We start from the raw sequence: 18,806 nt of genomic DNA, 5'->3' as shown, positions 1-18,806 counted from the left end.
AAACGTAAGGAAGCGCAAGGAAAAAAAGGCATGCAGTCACCTTCATGCTCACATTATTCCCCAGTTTATAACATGCATTATTTTAGACCATGACCTTACCAAACATGAACCCCATACCCAGCAGGGTTAAAGATTTCCCTGCAGGCTTAGTCTCAGAAAAAGCACAGTCTGAGTGAATGTAGTAAGGTGCCCACGACTGAGCCAGTCGCAGCACTGAGAATCAGCTGTGTTTGTTTTTGAATGTGTTGTTCCACCGTCTGAAGTCATTTGTATTCTGATTGAGTGTGAATTATGCTGTCTGTCTTGTATAATCTTGAATATTGTATGCAGAATGGACCTTATTGACTCTGCCGCAGCACTGAATATAAAAAGGGCTCAGCACCGGCATATACGTATAATCCACTCAGGAAACAGAGGCCCGCAGGATCATCAAATGAATATAAAACCCCTCATAAAAGCCAGGCTTTGGCATGACACCCTGCCTTGGTCCTGAGCTGCCTCAGACAATGATAATATGCTTGGCTATGATGGGAAACATGGGAGGGGTTAGAATGTTGTCTGTGTCTGCATTTTATTCTACAGATAGATTTTTCCTCAGAGAAATTTCAGGGTCAGTTGTGCTTTTGGAGGTCACACACGACACAGACGATTTAAACAAAAAGAGAAAATGAAGGACAATAGTTGGACACCTCTTCAGTAAGACTGTACTGAAAAAAAAACAATGCCCTTGTTGTTCGAGTAATTTATTAAAGGAAGTCTTTTTCAAATATGTTATTATTATTTTCACAAGAAAAATATACATTTAGTGACTGTGGGGTGGAAAGACCAATGTGACTTGGACCAGTTGATAACACTGGGGTAATTGATTACTACTCCCATGTTCTAACCTTGAATGGGATTTTTCTGTCCACCAAATATGATGTCTTGATTTTTGCTCGTGTTTTATTAGCAGTAATTCTGCTTGACTTTTTTTCCTGCTTCTACAAACAGCTGAAAGTATAAAACTTACATTTCAAATTAACTCATTTTCTAATTAAACAATTGTATAAAATTTAGTTATTTTGTGTTGAAGGGTTTGTGGCGGAGGTGTGGTCCGGGGCGCGGCTGCACGGGAGGAGTGGTGCAGTGAGCTCGACGGGGCGGTGCTGGTAAGAACAGCTCATGGCGATTTTGGACTGATGGTGGTTTTCCTTCCCTTTATATAGTGAGGCGGAGAGGAGTGGAGGGCGCTAAGGGAAAAGAGACACACATCAGCTGGGATCGAGAGCTGTCAGTCTGTGCGTCATATTATCTGCTGTGTTAATATCAATAAATGTGGTCCTTGGCAATACGGATCTGCGTGTGTGTGCTTGGGCCTGGTATACTCCACAGGGTTCAATGTACTTTATTTTTGTTATTTATTTATTTTTGTTTAACAAAGGTTATTTTCTGACCTGGATGCACAATGTCAGTCCTTAACCAATGGGATTGTTTTTCTCGCCTTGACTGTTCCTGTTTGGTTATGCTAGTAAGGCTGCTTAGCCCACACCCGCCATAGCTGCACCTGTAAGAGGAACGTGGTTGCTGATTTGGAGACCCGAAGCTGTTTTTATGAATACACAGTGCTTTGCACTGGTGAGTAACTGAACTGTTATAGCCGCTGATCGGCTTGCTGAAATGTTGATGTTGTTCGCTTGGGAAACAAACGCTAACGGTGAAGGTCCTGCGCAAGTAGCTAGCGGGTACTATCTAAACTCACAATCCTGTTTGTTCACTGTTATCTGAGAACTTATTAGCTATTGTAGGTTAAGAAAAACAGCATGCATACCTGTTGCATTGAAATGTTTTGTTGTGTTATTTTTATTCACCATTGCTGTTAATTAACAAGGAGGAGAGTATATTGATTCTTCTGCTAGGAGCAGTGTGGATTAGATCTATGGACCTGATTAATTTTAGTTTTATGATTGGTGATAACTACATTGCCACGTAACGCAAAAAATTTTGAATTTGATAGTTGTACAACACGTTAGAAAAAGAAATTTGAAACTGATTTTGTTCATGCTTTTTCCCTGAAGCAGAAATGTTTATGGATAATTGTTAGTTAAGTATGTACAATGTTCATTTGGAGTAACTCTGACCTCACTCTTAGGTCAGGTTTTTTGATTTGGAGATCAAGGAGCTGAGACTCTACAGAGAGCTTCGAATTACAGACCTTCTGGAAAATCCATAGAAGAAGAATGATCTTCCATTACAATGGATGGCAAGCCACAGCCCATATGGAACTGAATCTTGCAGTCTGGTTGCCTGAATTGTGGTAGGACAAACTGTGCAAATCATACATCGATCATCGGATTGAGCTCACACCAATAAACTGCCCAGATCACCTAACAGGCCTGAACTGGATCACACTGACAATTTAAAAGATCCGGGTCTAACTTTCTTTTCTTTATTTGTTGGGGGTCTCTGTGTCCGCACACTATTTTGGTTATTGTTGTTTGTTGTAATACAGTGCACAAAAATTTCTAATACAACTTAAGCATTGCTTCATCGTTTATATGGTTGTGTTTTCATTGTGGCGTCCTCTTGGCTCCTGACATTCCTGAAGTCTTCTGATTTGGCCATCGTCTATTATTTTTGTTACACACTGGTTACAAACATGCTATGTATAAAATTATTGAGGAAGTATCTTGGGTAAAACCAAACTTCTACATGTTTGTACATTTAGTGAACCGCATGTATTGTCACGTCAACAAAATAAGCTTTTTTTTTTCTTTTTTTTTAAATCAGTGAAGTAGAATGATATGAATAGAGCTATAGATGATTACACCAAGGACACACTTGTGATATTATTTGAAAGAATAATTACAGAAAATCTATTTGAAATTGTTTTTAAAAAAGTAACACAACAACACAGCTCTTGTGTTACATGTATATACTCTCTCTTACATGGGACACCCTTAGATGGCCTCAAAGATGAAGTGTGTAAAACCAGCATTTCATCAGCATCACCAAGTCATTGCAGTTTTAATGAATAGGCAGATATTATATAGAGAAATAGGATTTTAAATTACTTCTCTCTAATTTTAGCTCTGAGCTCTGATGTGCAATAACAAGGTAGACCTACCATCCGAAATGCAAACAAACAAATCAATAAGGAAAAAGAGCTACACAAACAAGTTACTTTTCCTCCTCCACACACACACACACACACACACACACACTCTTCCGTCATCCTGCTACAAGCAACACCGTCATCTCTGTTGATCATCGTTAATTATTCAAATTAATTCCTAATCACTGAAAAGGGAAGATAGACAAACACTCATTTCCATAGATATTTGTTTCAACTTTTTTTTTTTCATCGACCATTAACCAAGTGATGAATTGGGGCATGATGTTTATTTATTTATTGAATGCTTTTCATTTCCAGTGTGGTGTTGTAAGTGTCAAATGCATTCTAATGGTTGTTTTCCCCTTACCTTTTATTTTTCACTAACATTCATTAAAACATCTGGCTCACTTGAATGAGCCATCTGCATGTGCACAGCGATCACACAAAGCATGAATGTTAATCCTTAAACTGTCCATTCAGCCCCTTCTCGACAGCCCAAGGTCCAGCTGTAGAGGCTTCGAGATTACGACACCTATACCAGTGAGGACAAGCCCGGTTTTTATGTGTTGAAATTATGAAAGTTCATTCTAATTATGTACATAAATTTTGAGTCCTCCTTTCTTGAAGCTTGTTTATTGTGTGTTGTTTTCCAAATTGTGAGCCGTCAATTTCCATCTCATTTCTTATTAATGTAATTTCACCATTATTTAATCATATTGCTTACAGACACATGTTAAAAAGTCAGCTGAAAAAGCAATTAAAGATCCAATCTAGAATATGTTTTGAGATAACTTTATGCACCATGACGCTGCTGAAGAGTCTGCCTTGTGAAAGGAAGAAGTAATTATTATCATTGCCATTATTTGGAATTCATAACCCAGTGATGTTATGGACCACAGCATCATAGGAGTGCTGCCCCATTAGGACTTAGGACTTGAAGTCAGCTGAGCAAAACATGCAACTCACTGATGCAAAGCTCTCATATAAATCTCATTTGGGTTTCAATAATGAATTCCACGCAACTCGTGGGGAACTGTACAGTACCGTTCACTGTTCAAATGTGTTGACGTTACTTATCCAAGTTACACTTCATTGCTTGATTTATCCACTGAAAAAAGTTGGAATTGTATCTTTAGCCACATACATTCCCACTGTGGCCAAAGCACTTGCTGATAGCGGGTCATATGATTGTTGGGGTTTTCTCTGTTTTCTTTATAATATTGTAGGATCTGTACCTTCCAACATTAAGCACCTTGAGGGAAATGTTGTTGTGATTTGGTGCTGTATAAATGAAATGAAACTGAATTGAATTGAAAATTCATGCAAATTCTATCCTTCCTTTTATAAAAGGTTATGAATGTATAAGGTCCATTTAGTATTGTTCAGTGCCATCCCGAGTGACTGAGTACAAAAGCCATGGTTAGTTAATTTATTATAAAGATCCCCCTTAATTAATACTGCCAATATACAATATTTTATTTTTATTTCATGAAAATATTTTTGCATACTTAGATAGTCTTTTTGTTAAATCAAAATGATATGTTATGCAATATATTATGAACCAGTGTGTGTGGACTATATTTGTGTTTCATTCATTTCTATCAAGTTGCTCCATTACATTCATATCTGTTGTTTCAATCAAATCTGTACACCCCTTGGAACAGTTACAATGCTCCCAGGAAAAAAACTTGTTTGCCACTGCGTATGGTATAAATATTGAAACATAAATGTACATGAATGAACAGCTGTAGAGGGGAATTGTAGCAAAAGGGAGTGAGCCAGGAAGCCACATTTAACAGCACCCCCATGCAGCAATAACCTACAAGCATAAAAAAAACAGATGGTCTGAGTTACCTGCAGAACTGATGTTTTTACACAACTTTTCAAACTATTACATTGTCAGGCTGCCTTTTTACAGACATGTAATTTTGTCCCTTACAGCTTTGTTGAATAGAGTTGAAGTTGCATGATAATGGAGACATACAGCATTTGTTATAATAGTTAAGTGTCAGACTATATCCTCTTTTAGTCCTTACAGAAGGTGTTTGCACTTTATGCATAAATGCAATGCAACAGACTGCTATCACCTCAGGTGGGCAAGCAGGTGGGGAAGCTGTTGCATCTCCACCTGTTGGAATTAGTTCAACCTGTAGCACCTGCTAGCAGTGCACATGTTAAAAGCAGGATATCACTCTCAGCTCTTCTGTTAGTATTTATTTTGTATTTGAATCCCAAGTATTGGCAGCACATAGATATGAGGTACCAGAAAGTCGACTACATTAGAAATGAGCGGTTCCAAACTAAACTAAACTTCCATTAAAATATATTTTAGAGTGGATAAGTATACAGCCTAAATAACACAATAAAGGGGAGCTTCCTCACAGTATTTCATATCATGAATGGACCTTACTGCAAAAAACTCCACTTCAAGTCAGCCACCGGTTTGCAGTGGGTTCAGGATCAACTCATAGTATGCATCAGTGTTTTATTATAGTGATTTTAAATGGGAAAACAATTAAGCCTTGTGATTATAAAGGGCTTAAAAAATCCAGTCAAGTATTAATGCAATGTGTGCTGCGTAACCCTAAAACCTCTAAAATATTATCAGCTATTTAGTGAGATAACTTTCAAAATGTTTCAGTTACTGTTTAAACTTTCAATCTTTTTGATAGCTGATCAGATACAGAGTTGGGTCCATAAAGCTTAAAGCAGTCCCTATAGTTCAGGTGTGTCCTTAAAATACTTAGATTTATGCATAAGCTTGACCTTGGTAAAGTTATTCCTGTCATTTGGACATACTTAACCAGAGACTTGTCCACATAGTGATATACCACAACTTGACCTGAGATGACATTGTAAGCTCATTTATCTAGCTCAAAGCAGGTAATGAAAAAGGACAGTGTTTAAATACTAAAAGGTTCTGGCCTGATGTGCATGGCCCTGTCTAGAAGAAAAAGCCTTATGAAATAATCCTTAGATGGAATCACCATCTCTCTGTAAAACCTATTTCTTTCCTTTTTGTCCCGTTATGAACGCCGTGTTCATTCATTGCATTTTGTAATACATTATGCTCTCCACTGGTTAGAAGCAGACAAAGGACTTGCACATTGTATTAGCTCCCATTAAATTTAATGAAGCAACGTTTTGATCTCACAGAAATCTTCGTCAGGCTTTGTCAAGCAAACAATGAATAACAGCACAAAGGGCTTTGCCTGCTCCATAAAGGTGCCCTCCATTTTTTTCTCCTTATTTAAAATCACTCTGATTACACGAGACCTATAAACTATTGCATGTTTCCTTTTTTTTTCTTTTGTTTTTTACTTAATATGCAACTAAATGTCATCCTGCACAGATGGCTCCTAAAAACAAAGGAAATGTAATTAAAATAAAATAAATTCCCTAGTTTGCATGTGCAAATATTTTAAATGCATGAATTTTTAAACCCACATGATTGTTAACTCACACAAGACTTGGAATCTGAGGTTTAATCAGCTTTTCCTTCATGAACGCAATGGAGTATTTGATCAAACTAATACTTTAGCTTAAGCCTAAAATTCAGCAATTATCAAGAAATTAGACTTACCTGAGTTGGGGTCAACAGAGAAATATGGTTGTCCCTCCAGTATGCTGTAGACTAGCTTAGCGCTGTTTCCGTACACCGGATCATCGGCATCTGTAGCTGTTACTGTGATAACTGAGGTACCTGTGGTGCAGAAAGACAAATGTATAAACATCCCTACAGGAAATGATCTCCATGTCTCTGTAAACTAAAATTCTAAGTGCTGAGTGAATCCAAATGAGACTCTAGTCCCATTTATCCCATCTTGTTCCACGTAAGGCCCCAATCACACAGGCCTAGAAACCAGCCTAGTGAATGCAAGTGGTTGCCAGTGGTTGCTTTAAAATCAGTTGCTAAAGGCCCATTCGTGGAGGCCTGGAGAACAATCCTAGTAACCACCTTTTGCAAGATATAAGTGTGTATTCTGCAACCATTAGCCTAGTTGAGCCTAGTTGAGGTTGCTTGTTGTCATAAAATTGGTCATTGTAGCTGGTTTCTGAAGTGGTCATTTACATGGAAAATTTACATGAAAAACACTGACTAGTCTGCAGACACTACTGGCCAAGTATTGAAAACTGCAATACAAACTGGAAATAACATTTGTTCTGTCTTACTACTGCGACCAATACATTTTAAAGTGTGAAATTTCTGCTTTGGAAGCAAACATTCTCTTGCCGGATTGGATGAGTGTGTGCAGACATGTCAGTGTATTCCATTCAAACTATGGGTAACCGTAGCAATCTGTTAGCAGTAAAAGCAATCACAAGGAAGTGTTTGGTGCAGCACCCAATTGTGGGCGATTTCACATGGCAACAACCAGGAACCTCCAGTAACTACTTGCCGAACAGAAACATTTTTCTGTTTTAACCAGAGGTTGCCAGTGGGCAGTGTTGGGAAGGTTACTTTTAAAATGTAGTCCACTACAGAATACAGAATACATGCCCCAAAATGTATTTCGTAACGTATTCCGTTACGTTACTCAATGATAGTAACGTATTCTGAATACTTTGGATTACTTAATACATTATCATGCTTTTTACAACTACATGAATGTACTATTGCTGTATGATTTATTATTTTTACTGAAGGTTATTCACCATATCAATACCAACTAGATTTTTAAATCTTAATATAAAATGAGTAACAGTAGGGTGGACATTAGGTAAGGCTGCACTTTTTGCAGCGATCTCAAATATGGCATGAAAAATGGATCTGAAGATTTTATAATGAAAGTTTCAGTTAAGTGTGCAAAGAAGTTATTTAATTGTTAATTAACTGTCCTTTCTGTGGCATCTAGTGTGTCAGTGACATATATTTGTGTGTTAGATATTAATATAGCAGGCAAAGCAATTGCAGACATGTATGGGCAAATTAGACTACTTTTTTCACAGCTTTTGATCTTTCAGAACAGCAGACAGCACAAGTATTACTCTGTTGATGGTTATTTGATATTTGGATGTAACCACAAAGAAAACACTTCTCCTTCCATTAAAGTAGCGTGTTTATTAAGTTTAGTTTGTCAAATAAAAGTTTTTAAGTTTAAAATTAAAGGCTGTGTTGGTGTAAGTGTTGGCTCATGTATTTTTTAATTCTTATGGGATATCAAGCATTCTTTATCAATTACAGCAATTAAGAATTACCTTCACACCATCAGTATTCAAACATAAATAAACTTCTTTTTTACACCAGCTTTATAAGGTCTTTATAAGTAAAATGTATCCAAGGACTTTCATCAATATTCCAAGTCAGTCAAATGCTCAAATCAGGAAATACATTAGTGGCAATTCAATCCACCATTCACCTGTCCATCAAAAGGTATCGGGACAAAACGAGCACTGAAAATATTGATATAAAGAGGCAATTCGCGTAATTAAAATCATCCATTTTAATCCAAAGTGACCTAACTCCTCATGAGTCTCAGGGTGTGGGAGAGCATTTGAGAAGAAAAAAGAGAAAAGAACCCGACGTGCTGACAGTGAGCAACAAGCTGGCAGAAAGCTACAGATGGTATGGTAATTGTTTCTGTGAAAGATGTTTAGAGGTGTTCTGACAACAAAGTGAGATGTCCCCAGTCACAGACGGCGGAGGTCCTGCCACAGGCACCTAAATCTGTCCGCTGCAACTGAAAATGCTTGTTGCGCAAAGACCTGTGACAAGTTAAGTGCTCTGGCTCCAGAACTCTGATTCAGATGTTCGGCTATGGATTAAATAACGAAAAATAAATAAAAAAATAAAATAAATTTGCCAGATGTAATATGAGCAGTTGTTCCATAGTTTACAAAGTGTAACCCGCAAATCAGACATCTGTATTCTGTTGGTGTATCATCTTCTGCTATTTCTACAAGCACCGAAACAATTTTCATCAAGCCTGCTCACCAGTGTGCACCACAGTAATGACTTACTACTTCTAACCAATAAGGACTCAAACAATCTGAAAATACATGTTTAATATTCACATCAAATAGCTTCAGTAGTGTTTACCAACTGCAAAATAAAATGGGTTAAAAAATTGCAAATAAGATGACTTTCGCATCCATGTGGTGCAGTTTTTGATCTTATCTCCCATTTTATGCCGTCAGCTACACGTGTCACCTGCTGATTAATAGTCACAGCCGTGTCTGCGGTCTTGTAACAGCAAAACAAAGCAAAAGCCCCTTTGCACTCTAACTGGTGTAGCAGTTTCACTGTTGCAACCCAATTATTTCACAGGGAGAGAACCTCAAGTGGTCCTCTGAGACTGAGGTGTTCCAGTAATTCATAGTCTTATGATGACCCGTGCTGTTGTGTTGCCAAGGCTTACCTTGTAAATTTCCTGAGCTTGTTACACCCCATGCCTTTTGCAGTGTTTAGATCATAGCAGATCAATGAGCTCTTTTTCTCTGTTTCTGCTCACTGCACTAGCACTGACAAAAAAAAAAAAAAACAGAAGAAGAAAAGAACCAAAACAAAAAAACAACAACACCCAGCGCAACTTGAGTTTCAGCTGCAATACACTTAAATAGATGCATTGCTTTTATCTGCTGAAACTGTCATTCACATGAACTGTTCTCAGTCTACATTAAATAGAAATTTTTCACATTTCAGTTTCTATTAATGTTTCAAACTCTACTCAACAGAAACTGCATGTGCACTGAAGAAAAATCAGTATGAGGGCCTCTATGTGACAGCCCTGCCAGAGCACCTGATGTAAAGTGGAAATTTCCAACAAACGTGCTACATAAGTGCAAACGTGCTACATAAGTGAATGAAGTATTACATAAATTGGTTGACAGAATTTAAGGAAACATAATTATTTGAATTATATCTCACAGATGTGTGCATTAATCCAAATTGGAGCACTCGTACTGTATTTTCAGGAAGCAAATTATATCCTGCGTGCCATAGGTGTTTGCCAATTGTCAAATGAATAAAATGAAAGACAGCAAGGAAATTGCACCTCCCTTTTTCAGAGATACAGAGCCTTATCTGCCTTAAAGTTAAATTACTACTACTGCAGAGGGAGGAGGCAGCCATCTACACATCCCTAATTATGAAAAGTACCTTCGTACTTCTAAAAGGTGTCTGACTATTGCAAACAGGCTTTAGAAATTCAGTTACACTATGGATTGAAGTAGGGAAGTAGGGGTAGGAAAAAAATCTTCATAAAAACAGTGGAACCAGTGAGGCATGAAATAGCTCCCTCTTTCTTTCCCTCCCACAGGGGTAAAATGCTCCTCACTACCCCTGATAAAAAAAAAATGAGGGATTAGGAAAGCCAGTGTTTTGGTCCTGTTTCAAATCACTGCAGATTAGCTCGTCCTTCCCCTTGATAATGCAGAGAATTCAGGGACACTGCAGAAATGGATGCAGCTGTAGGCCAGGCAATGGGCACAGAAACTCAATTGTAGGAGGAATATTGTCTCTGGCTTTTATTTGAAGCCTGTAGCATTGTGGCGACTACAATAATAGCAACACAACACCTACAGTATAAATGTCCAGGGATGAAAAATATGAATGGTTGCTAAAAACAAAAAACATGCAGGAACGGATTAAGGATGTAAAAAGCCTACAATGGAATATGAAAACTATTCAGTAGAATGTCTTGCACACATCTTTCTTCCTCAAAAGTGTTGCATATTCTTGGTCAGACCTGTTACATACATGGAAGAAACGTGTAATTGCGCTATTTGGTGTCTAAAGGGATTTGTCTCACCTGTTTCCTACTGCTTAGCACATGCAAAGACTCAGAAAGAGTGCACAGAAGCTTCTCCCGGGAAAGCAAATCTCCCTCTATTGGTTTGGGCAGTGGCCCGCAGGGGAAAGCACATTAAGCCTGTATGAAAATACAGCCTGCGTTTACGGGTGTTTTCCCACATTAAGTGTAATCTCATTAATCATGTTCTGAAGTTCACAGGATTTAATACCACACCAATAATTTAAACACAAACTCATTCTCAAAGGACATCATTACTGTACAGTGTGTGAAAATTTACAGCCGTAGTGTTTTGGTTGAAGGGCATGTGGTGGCTAAAAGGTTCCTCGTGATAAAGACACGGGGGTCTATCCTTATGTTTTACCAAGCGACAGAAATAATAGGGCTCACACTTCCTATTTACTCTGTACACTGGCTCGGTGATAGGAAATCAATAGGAATCTTTCTTGAACCAGAGAGGGGATAAATTGGGAGATGCAGCCCAGTGTGACACACAATGGCTGTGGAAGGACGCTGCGGCTTATTTTCAATAACACATTGTACTGTAACACAGCTTGATCTGTATAGTTTGCTTATTTCCTTAGAAGAAATATAAGTATAATCAAACAGACCAAAGTAGTAAAACTTGCTGTGCAGAACAAGGAAAAAAGACAAAGTTTTAGCATTAAAATCTTCTGAAGCTTTATCTTTGAATCAAGATTTTATTTCACCTGTCAGCAGAATCTTCACTTTTAAACCACAAGATTTCTGTCAAAAAGAAAGCATTATTAAGTTCCATTATTATGCTCATTTTCCACAACTAGGATATACTGTAGGATCAGCTGCTGTACAAAAACCTTTGCCCAGTTTCTGACACTGCACTAAGTCTTCGTTATAATGTTAACTGCATACACATACTGGTTGCATTTTCTAACTGATAAACTCCTCTTTTTCCTTTATTGCCCCAAATTCACCCTCAGCATGCTTAGTACAATTCAGCAAATCGCACCGCAGGAAAGCACTCCTGAGTTCAAGTACCATCACACCTATAATCACTCCAAAGAATGTGTCATTACAGTTCATTTACTAACACTGGAATGCTACAATTCTCCTCCACATCTGTCTGTCCAACAAGCATGGCAGCTGTGTAACACCTCAGCTCTTCTCAGCTTGGACCAGCTCAGAACCGTGAAGGGTAGAAGACAGGGGGCATTCATATGTATGCAAGCACTGAGCCATGGAGAAGGGATATCACTGAGGCATGGGGAGAGCTGTGGGCTGCATGAGGCGTGGTGCTAACAGTGCCCTGCTGTGAGCCCTACCCGGGTAAAACAATACTGTTTATGTCTGACTGGCTTTACACTGTGGGTGTTGAAAGAGAGAGAGAGAAACCAGGATGGATAGACAGAAAAGAAGATGGGCGTACACATAGGTGCACAGAAGATTAAATAGCTTGTTGCTTAATATGCAGATTAGACACTGATATTACAATATTTTCTTTGAGGAAAAAAATTGATAAAACAAAATTTAATTCTATTAAAACAACCTTTTTCTGAGGAGAAAAATTAAAAAGTCGTATTTGAAAATTTAAATATTTGAATATCTTAATACGATTTTGTTAACTCCCAATGGCTATAGTGTGTTTGCTATAAAGCTGTCTGATTTTCTTTAGCTATCTGCTCAACTAACTAATTTTATCAAAATGAAACTAAATCAATCAATGAATAAATAAATCTTGCCCAGCACCAAAAACCACAAACTCAAAGCTACCAATCAGGTGGTGACCATAGTGGAGCAAAGTAGAGCTTAAACAAGATTGAATACTGGACATGCATTCATCTTCTCATCTGAAACACAACTGTTGATGTGTGGTTTTTGTCTATATTTTACTGTATTATATGTTTGCAGCAAGCAAAACTATCAGTCACTTCAGTGTACACGATTAAGAAAAATGTGAAAGGGATACTTCAATTCATTGAAGTGCTGTTGTATTTATCATTACACCCCGTATACTTACATCAGCAGATTGATGCCAGCTGTACCAGCACAGAATTGAATCAATGTGCTGCTCTGGACAGTGCGAAAGTAAAATTGTAATGTAAAAAGTAATGTAATCACGTAACTAAATCAGTATGTGTACAGATATATATATATATATATATATATATATATATATATATATATGTGTGTGTGTGTGTGTGTGTGTGTGTGTGTTTCCAAACAAGAATAAGATACTGTTTACAAAATATTTTCTGAATCTTACATCATGTTTTAAATCCCTTTGTTTCCCTCAGCTATATGACGATGTGCTAGTTTTTCATAAATTGCAACATTATAATAGTTTTGAATAATCTGTCTGAAATCCAGAGGGACTTTTGAGTCCCTCTGGATTTCAGACAATTTGACAGTGTATTGGAAAACTCTTCACAGAAATTTCTTTTTTTTCCAGCTTGCTGCCAGGAATTATTTCATTACTATCAGCAATACACTTTCAGCTATGGAGTGCAGATTAAATGAATTAAAATCTATTATGAAATAGGGAAGCAACAAATGGAGTAACTGGTGACAATTGTCAACTGCATGTTTACTGTAGCTGTAAATATTTTTATTGACGCTGTCTTTTTCAGAAACTATGTTTAAAGTCTTATAAGCATGAAACTTGTGCAATTTATCCAAGCATACTGACCATGTAATAATCTTACTGGTATTTACTACATAGTATTTACTGATTAAATGAATCCAGCCCTCACTTAGCCATCCGACCTAGCCTCAACCACTGTGACCCCCACCACCATCACACACACACAAAACAACCGAACCTTTTTTCTAGGTCAAAAACGATGGTCTGCCAAATCCCTTTTTGTGAAATGGCTTGTCTATGAGGCTGGACTGTCCCCCGATAGCACCATTGCAGTGACAGGAAAGTGATTATGTATTGATCATGATCACATAGACACTGGTGTAGCTCTCCCTCCTGTCTGTGGGCAGAGAGGATAATAGCTCATGATCAGACAGGTAGACTGACAGCCCATCTCTCCAGGCAGTGCTGCAAGCACTATTTTTGGACAGTACCACCTATGCAATTGAAATTCATGTTCACGGCAATGGCGTGTCCAGCGGGGTGGCCTGGGGGGGCACAGGCCACCCCCCAAACCAGACTGGCCACCCCAGGTGCCACCCCAAAGGCAAAACAATAAAATTCAATCAAATATCAAATGTCCGATTATGTTTTCACGGTGACGCTCAGATATCCGAGTGTAAGTGAATGCAGCATCGCTTCTGCGCTATGCGCATCACGTTAGCAAAGGTAGGAGAGCCAAGCGCGAAAGATGGCACTGCAGGAAACAATTTTTCGGTGAAAGAAAATGAGGACAGAATAAATGTCCCGGTAAGTAATATCAAGTTTGTTGAGTTTAGTAAACTTCGGTGAAATTAGAATACCAAGGAAAAAAATAACACTTAAAGAATTATTGCAGCTGTGGAATATTTCAGACAGTATGCTACTGAGGGCAGCTAACATAAGAGTTATGCGTTATAAGATATAATCTAAGTCGTAACATTGCTGTATGGGGCTGCAGATTTGGTTGCAGGTTAACATAGCTGGACTGGCCATCGGGCATACCGGGCATATCCCCAGTGACTTATTTTTTATTTTTTTTGTAATGGCATGAACAATGAGAGGTGGTGGATTGGCCAGATGCAGGTCGATGTGTAGAAATAACTCCGTTGTTTGGTGGTGGCTATGACGGGGCTTCCACAGAGGCAACAGGTGGATGAGGGAAGGGGAGGCAGGAGGAGAGACCCGAAGCAGCCACCAGTCCGAGTGTCAGGTGAACTGAACTTCAGGTAAGAAGTTATGACCTGCAGTCTATCTGGGTCAGATATAAACCAAGTTTAGGTGGAGTTTATTTTCATGTTGCTGACTTTTTACTGTCAGTTGCAATAACTCATACTGCGTTCTAGCCAGTTTGACGGAGTTTTTATACAGCTGGGTGGGTGCTATGATGTTACTGATAGTGAACTTTATTTTATTCATAAGGTTAGTAGAGTTGCCAACGGCTCCTTAAAAAAATGGAATGGTCCCTCATTCAGAGAAAATATTACACGTTTCGTATTGAGCTGAGAAGAGACGCAGTTTGTCCCGGACTTTAGCTAGAATGGAAAAAAGACACAAAGCTGGATTTATTCTGTCTTTATGCTGCACAGCTGCCTCTTCTCTCATTCTCTCCCCCTCCCTCTCCTGTTGCTACTTCAATCATGAAACTGATCAATGATCAGCTGATCGGCTTTTCTCTCTTGTTTATCGCCCACTTTGCGCCAGAAACAGGAAACCAGCAGATGTCGCGCTAAACAACAGCAGCACGTTTAAGCTTGATCGGCTGTTGTTAGAATGTATTTAATATTAATTTCTAGTATCAGCTGATGTTTGCTGGAGCCACAGCTGTAAAGCTGCTGGTCATGATGTCTGTTTAGATATGTGGTGAGAGGGAAACATGAAGATGAAACCAGGAGATGTCCTTACTGAACCATCAGAGCTGAACAGGTGATGGAGAAACAGGTTTACCTTTTAGGTGACATGAATGAGTTGAAGGGAAGTTATGAACTGTTTCTGAGAGACAAATAACACCAGGTTCCTTTTTTATGTAGCAGACAGCTGGTAACTGTGCAGGGGCGGGTCTAGCAAAGTTTTGCCAGGGGGCCAGGTAGGGCATTAACAGGGAAAGGTGGGCACAAAGAAATACTTTTCTTTCTTATTCTCATTTAAAATACCTAGTTTTTATTAAATAATTATCTAAATCTTACAACCAAAGTTTTTATCTGACGTAAAATGTATAGAAATCATACATATACCAACAAGACTGTACATCACTGTCACAACAGGGTTTGTTTTCAGTCAAAGTCTTTATGGCTTTACTACCTGGTGGGTCGGTCTGTAGTAAAAATGCCCAATTTTTTTGTCCCAGTCCAGCCCTGCAGGTTAATACTGGCAGTGTCACCATGCCAGCTGACTGTATTTTATCATCAGCCAGTGTTGTTCTTTATCAATATTACCAAAGTTTACGATAAGGCAGCATAGAAAGTATTTACTTGCTTTCAGGTTTCATTCAAATGTTAGTCTTTTCAGTTGTTTCCCCACTTTTTTCCTGTTTCAAAATCAAACACCAGTTTGTGAGAAGATTATCTTCTTTTTTTAACAGGCAGATAAAGTTTTGCATTGGCATTGGCTAATTTGTCAATTGTTTGTTACAAATGTTCGTATTTTAATTTTCAAAAATGTTTTTGCCCAAAACATATGTGCACTATATGTCAGTAAAAATACTATGCAAATATTGCTGTCCTTGACTGCTGAGTAAACACTGACAAAGCACTGATTGTATCTCTTGTACTTTATCAACGCAGTATCTAAAAACTTTGCACCGTAGTGGTTAAAATCTCATTCTAATAAGAGTTAAAAGTGCATTTGGTTATTAGGTTTATAGGATTATTGAATTATGGTTAAGGGTTGGTAGAATTTTTTTTTAAAACATTATCTGCCAATTAAATCTGCCACCCTTCTCCAAATCTGTGCCCCTACCTGGCCCCCCCAACAAAAATTTTCTAGACACGCCACTGGTTCACGGATGGGGAGTAATGCAAGAATTAAGAGGCGATTAGCACTGTGAGGCAGAGTATTGTCAAACACAAAGTGTAGCGCGGTGCTGTAGTGTGGCAGGCCAAAGCTCTTGATAACACAGAAAACGGTTGTAACGAGGTGGAGAAAACAAGCGTGTCGAGGCATCCTTTCATCCATCCAACCATCCCCGTCCATTTATTCTCTCAGAGGAGAAGATGACATACTTGGAGCACTGCCAGTTGATTTTCTGACAGTAGTCAAAGCCACTTTGAGATTCCTGGGCTACAGATGGGCATTTATGGCAACAATGCAGATGGGCATTAAGAAAAACCCTTAAACAAATAAGCATGCTCATAAACACCTGGCATGTGAGAATTTTTCTCATTTACCAGTGCAGCCTCACAACTCCCGTGCTTTCATTTGTCACCATTTTCACTCATCTACAGCCCAGACATCTTCACTAAGATGATTTACATTAATATGAGGCAGATGTAAGTATTTTACAAGGCAGGATGGTGAGGTTAATAATTGCAAAGCAGGGGAAAAAGGGAAAAAACAAAGTCTCCTGTAACACATCAGTGTTTATAACAGAATTAATGCATACTCATGGTAAGCTGCATATTTAGGCAGGGCTTCAGCATGCAGGTGAAGAACGGGTTAAACGAATGAGGAACAGCAAGGAACAACTTGCACCAGATTTTTTCTTTAAAAAAATGTAATGGCTATAATTATTTGTCTCTCGCTCATGTTCCGCGGTAGGCTTGGGTAGCATTGGGTATCTAGTGTGCATGACCTGACTGGGATTCAAACCCTGACCTAATGTTGCAAAAACAGTGATGCTGCCACTACAGTTTCCAGCTGTATCATCATAAACTCAGCAGGACTGTGGAAGGCAACACTGGAGGCCAACTCCAAGGCAATGACACAAGTCGCCATCTTATCACTAAGAGTGAATACAGATATAGATTTAGAAATGGAGTGATCATCAACCTGTATGCCAAGAGTGAACGAGATATCATCTCACAGTGATCCATGATGAGGAAATCATGATATCACTCTGGTTTGGCTGAACGATTACAAACACAGGGGAAAGCGATTGGGACTGAACGAGTGGAGTTTCCAGAAGGCAGAATAGCAGATATACGGGACAGCTAGAAGTACCTGGGTATCCTGAAACTGGAAGAGTGGCTTCAGCAGATTCCCCTTGAGGGGTGAGATTGTTTTTTTGTTTCTTTTTTTTTCTAGATAAGATATGGTTGTCAGCATCCAAGAAATAGTTCCCCAGAGCCAATGATGGATAAGGGATGCTGCACCTTTGAAGAGTATGGGGACCGTTACACTTAAGCACTTACATTGTCATTGTTGTAGTACAATTACTAGTCTTTTATAAGACAGAGAGGGAGCCGTCACAGAGAAACCGGAGCCAGTGTTTGTGTATGTGTTTATGTGCTGGTACGTGTGTCTCTGTGTGTACATGACATCTCCTTTTCAAGTAGTCGGCTACTGAGTCTGCTGCCTTGACAAGCCATTTACAGGAACGGCAGGAACAAAATAATTAAGAGGGTCTTTTGTTCCCCACTGATGGCCCTGACATATGCCGCCATTTTAAAGGGTTGTGTCATTGATTCACTTTAATTAGTTCATAGGAAATGTGTGCAACATGCAGATAGAGTTCAGGACTGGAAGTCGAGGACGGAAAATTGGGCACTTCACATATTTAATTGCTCCCAAGGCATTTACAATGGCAAGGTAATAACAAAGAATAAGTCAAAGTATATTGTCTAATGAACAACTTTATCATGGGTAAATGAACAAAATGTTGCTTAATTTGGGAACTCTGCCACAGGGGCGAGGGTGTTTAATGTGAATTATTCTTCCTCAATGGAAGAATAAAAAAAAAACATGTTTCAGCACAATGCAAAACTGAGGTAGGAAATGAACTTGCGGTTAATATTTTTACCACCAGCTCCTGAGTGCGGAAACCAAAGATCAAAGTTATTACTTAATATCAGAAATGAATTGCTTGTGTACATTGTGCCTAAAATACCCTTAACAGTGTATGTAGCCCTGTACTGTTCCAGCGGAGCTGCTCAGTGGTCATGAGAACACCAGGGAAGACAAATCCCTGTGTGTACGCTGATTTATTCTGTACATGCTCCCACGGACAGTATTATAAGCATCCTATCAATTGAAAGCCACAGTAGAATAACACAGTTATTGGAATATGGTATATTTATATATATATATATATCTATGCATGATATTGCACAGTCTAACATCCTATTTCAAAATCCTTGTTTAAACACAAACACAAACTGTGCGGTTTCCCTACTGATCAAGTTCAAGCTCCTCACAGTGCATTAACAGCAAA

General features: G+C 38.6%; 1 protein-coding gene across 3 annotated transcripts in view; it reads right to left on the bottom strand.

The window, feature by feature from the left end:
• cdh8 (cadherin 8) overlaps nt 1-18,806 on the bottom strand; it is a 101,140-nt gene that overhangs the window by 30,414 nt on the left and 51,920 nt on the right. For all 3 annotated transcript variants that reach the window (XM_082525884.1, XM_082525886.1, XM_082525885.1), the window contains one exon: nt 6,675-6,794. In XM_082525884.1, coding sequence (XP_082382010.1) covers nt 6,675-6,794 — 120 coding nt within the window. The remainder of the gene's footprint in view (nt 1-6,674; nt 6,795-18,806) is intronic.

The sequence above is a fragment of the Aulonocara stuartgranti genome (assembly GCF_965226115.1).
Source record: "Aulonocara stuartgranti genome assembly, chromosome: 1".
Taxonomy (NCBI): domain Eukaryota; kingdom Metazoa; phylum Chordata; class Actinopteri; order Cichliformes; family Cichlidae; genus Aulonocara; species Aulonocara stuartgranti.
Note: the sequence above shows the minus strand (reverse complement) of the source record. Positions and strands in the feature narration are given on the sequence as shown.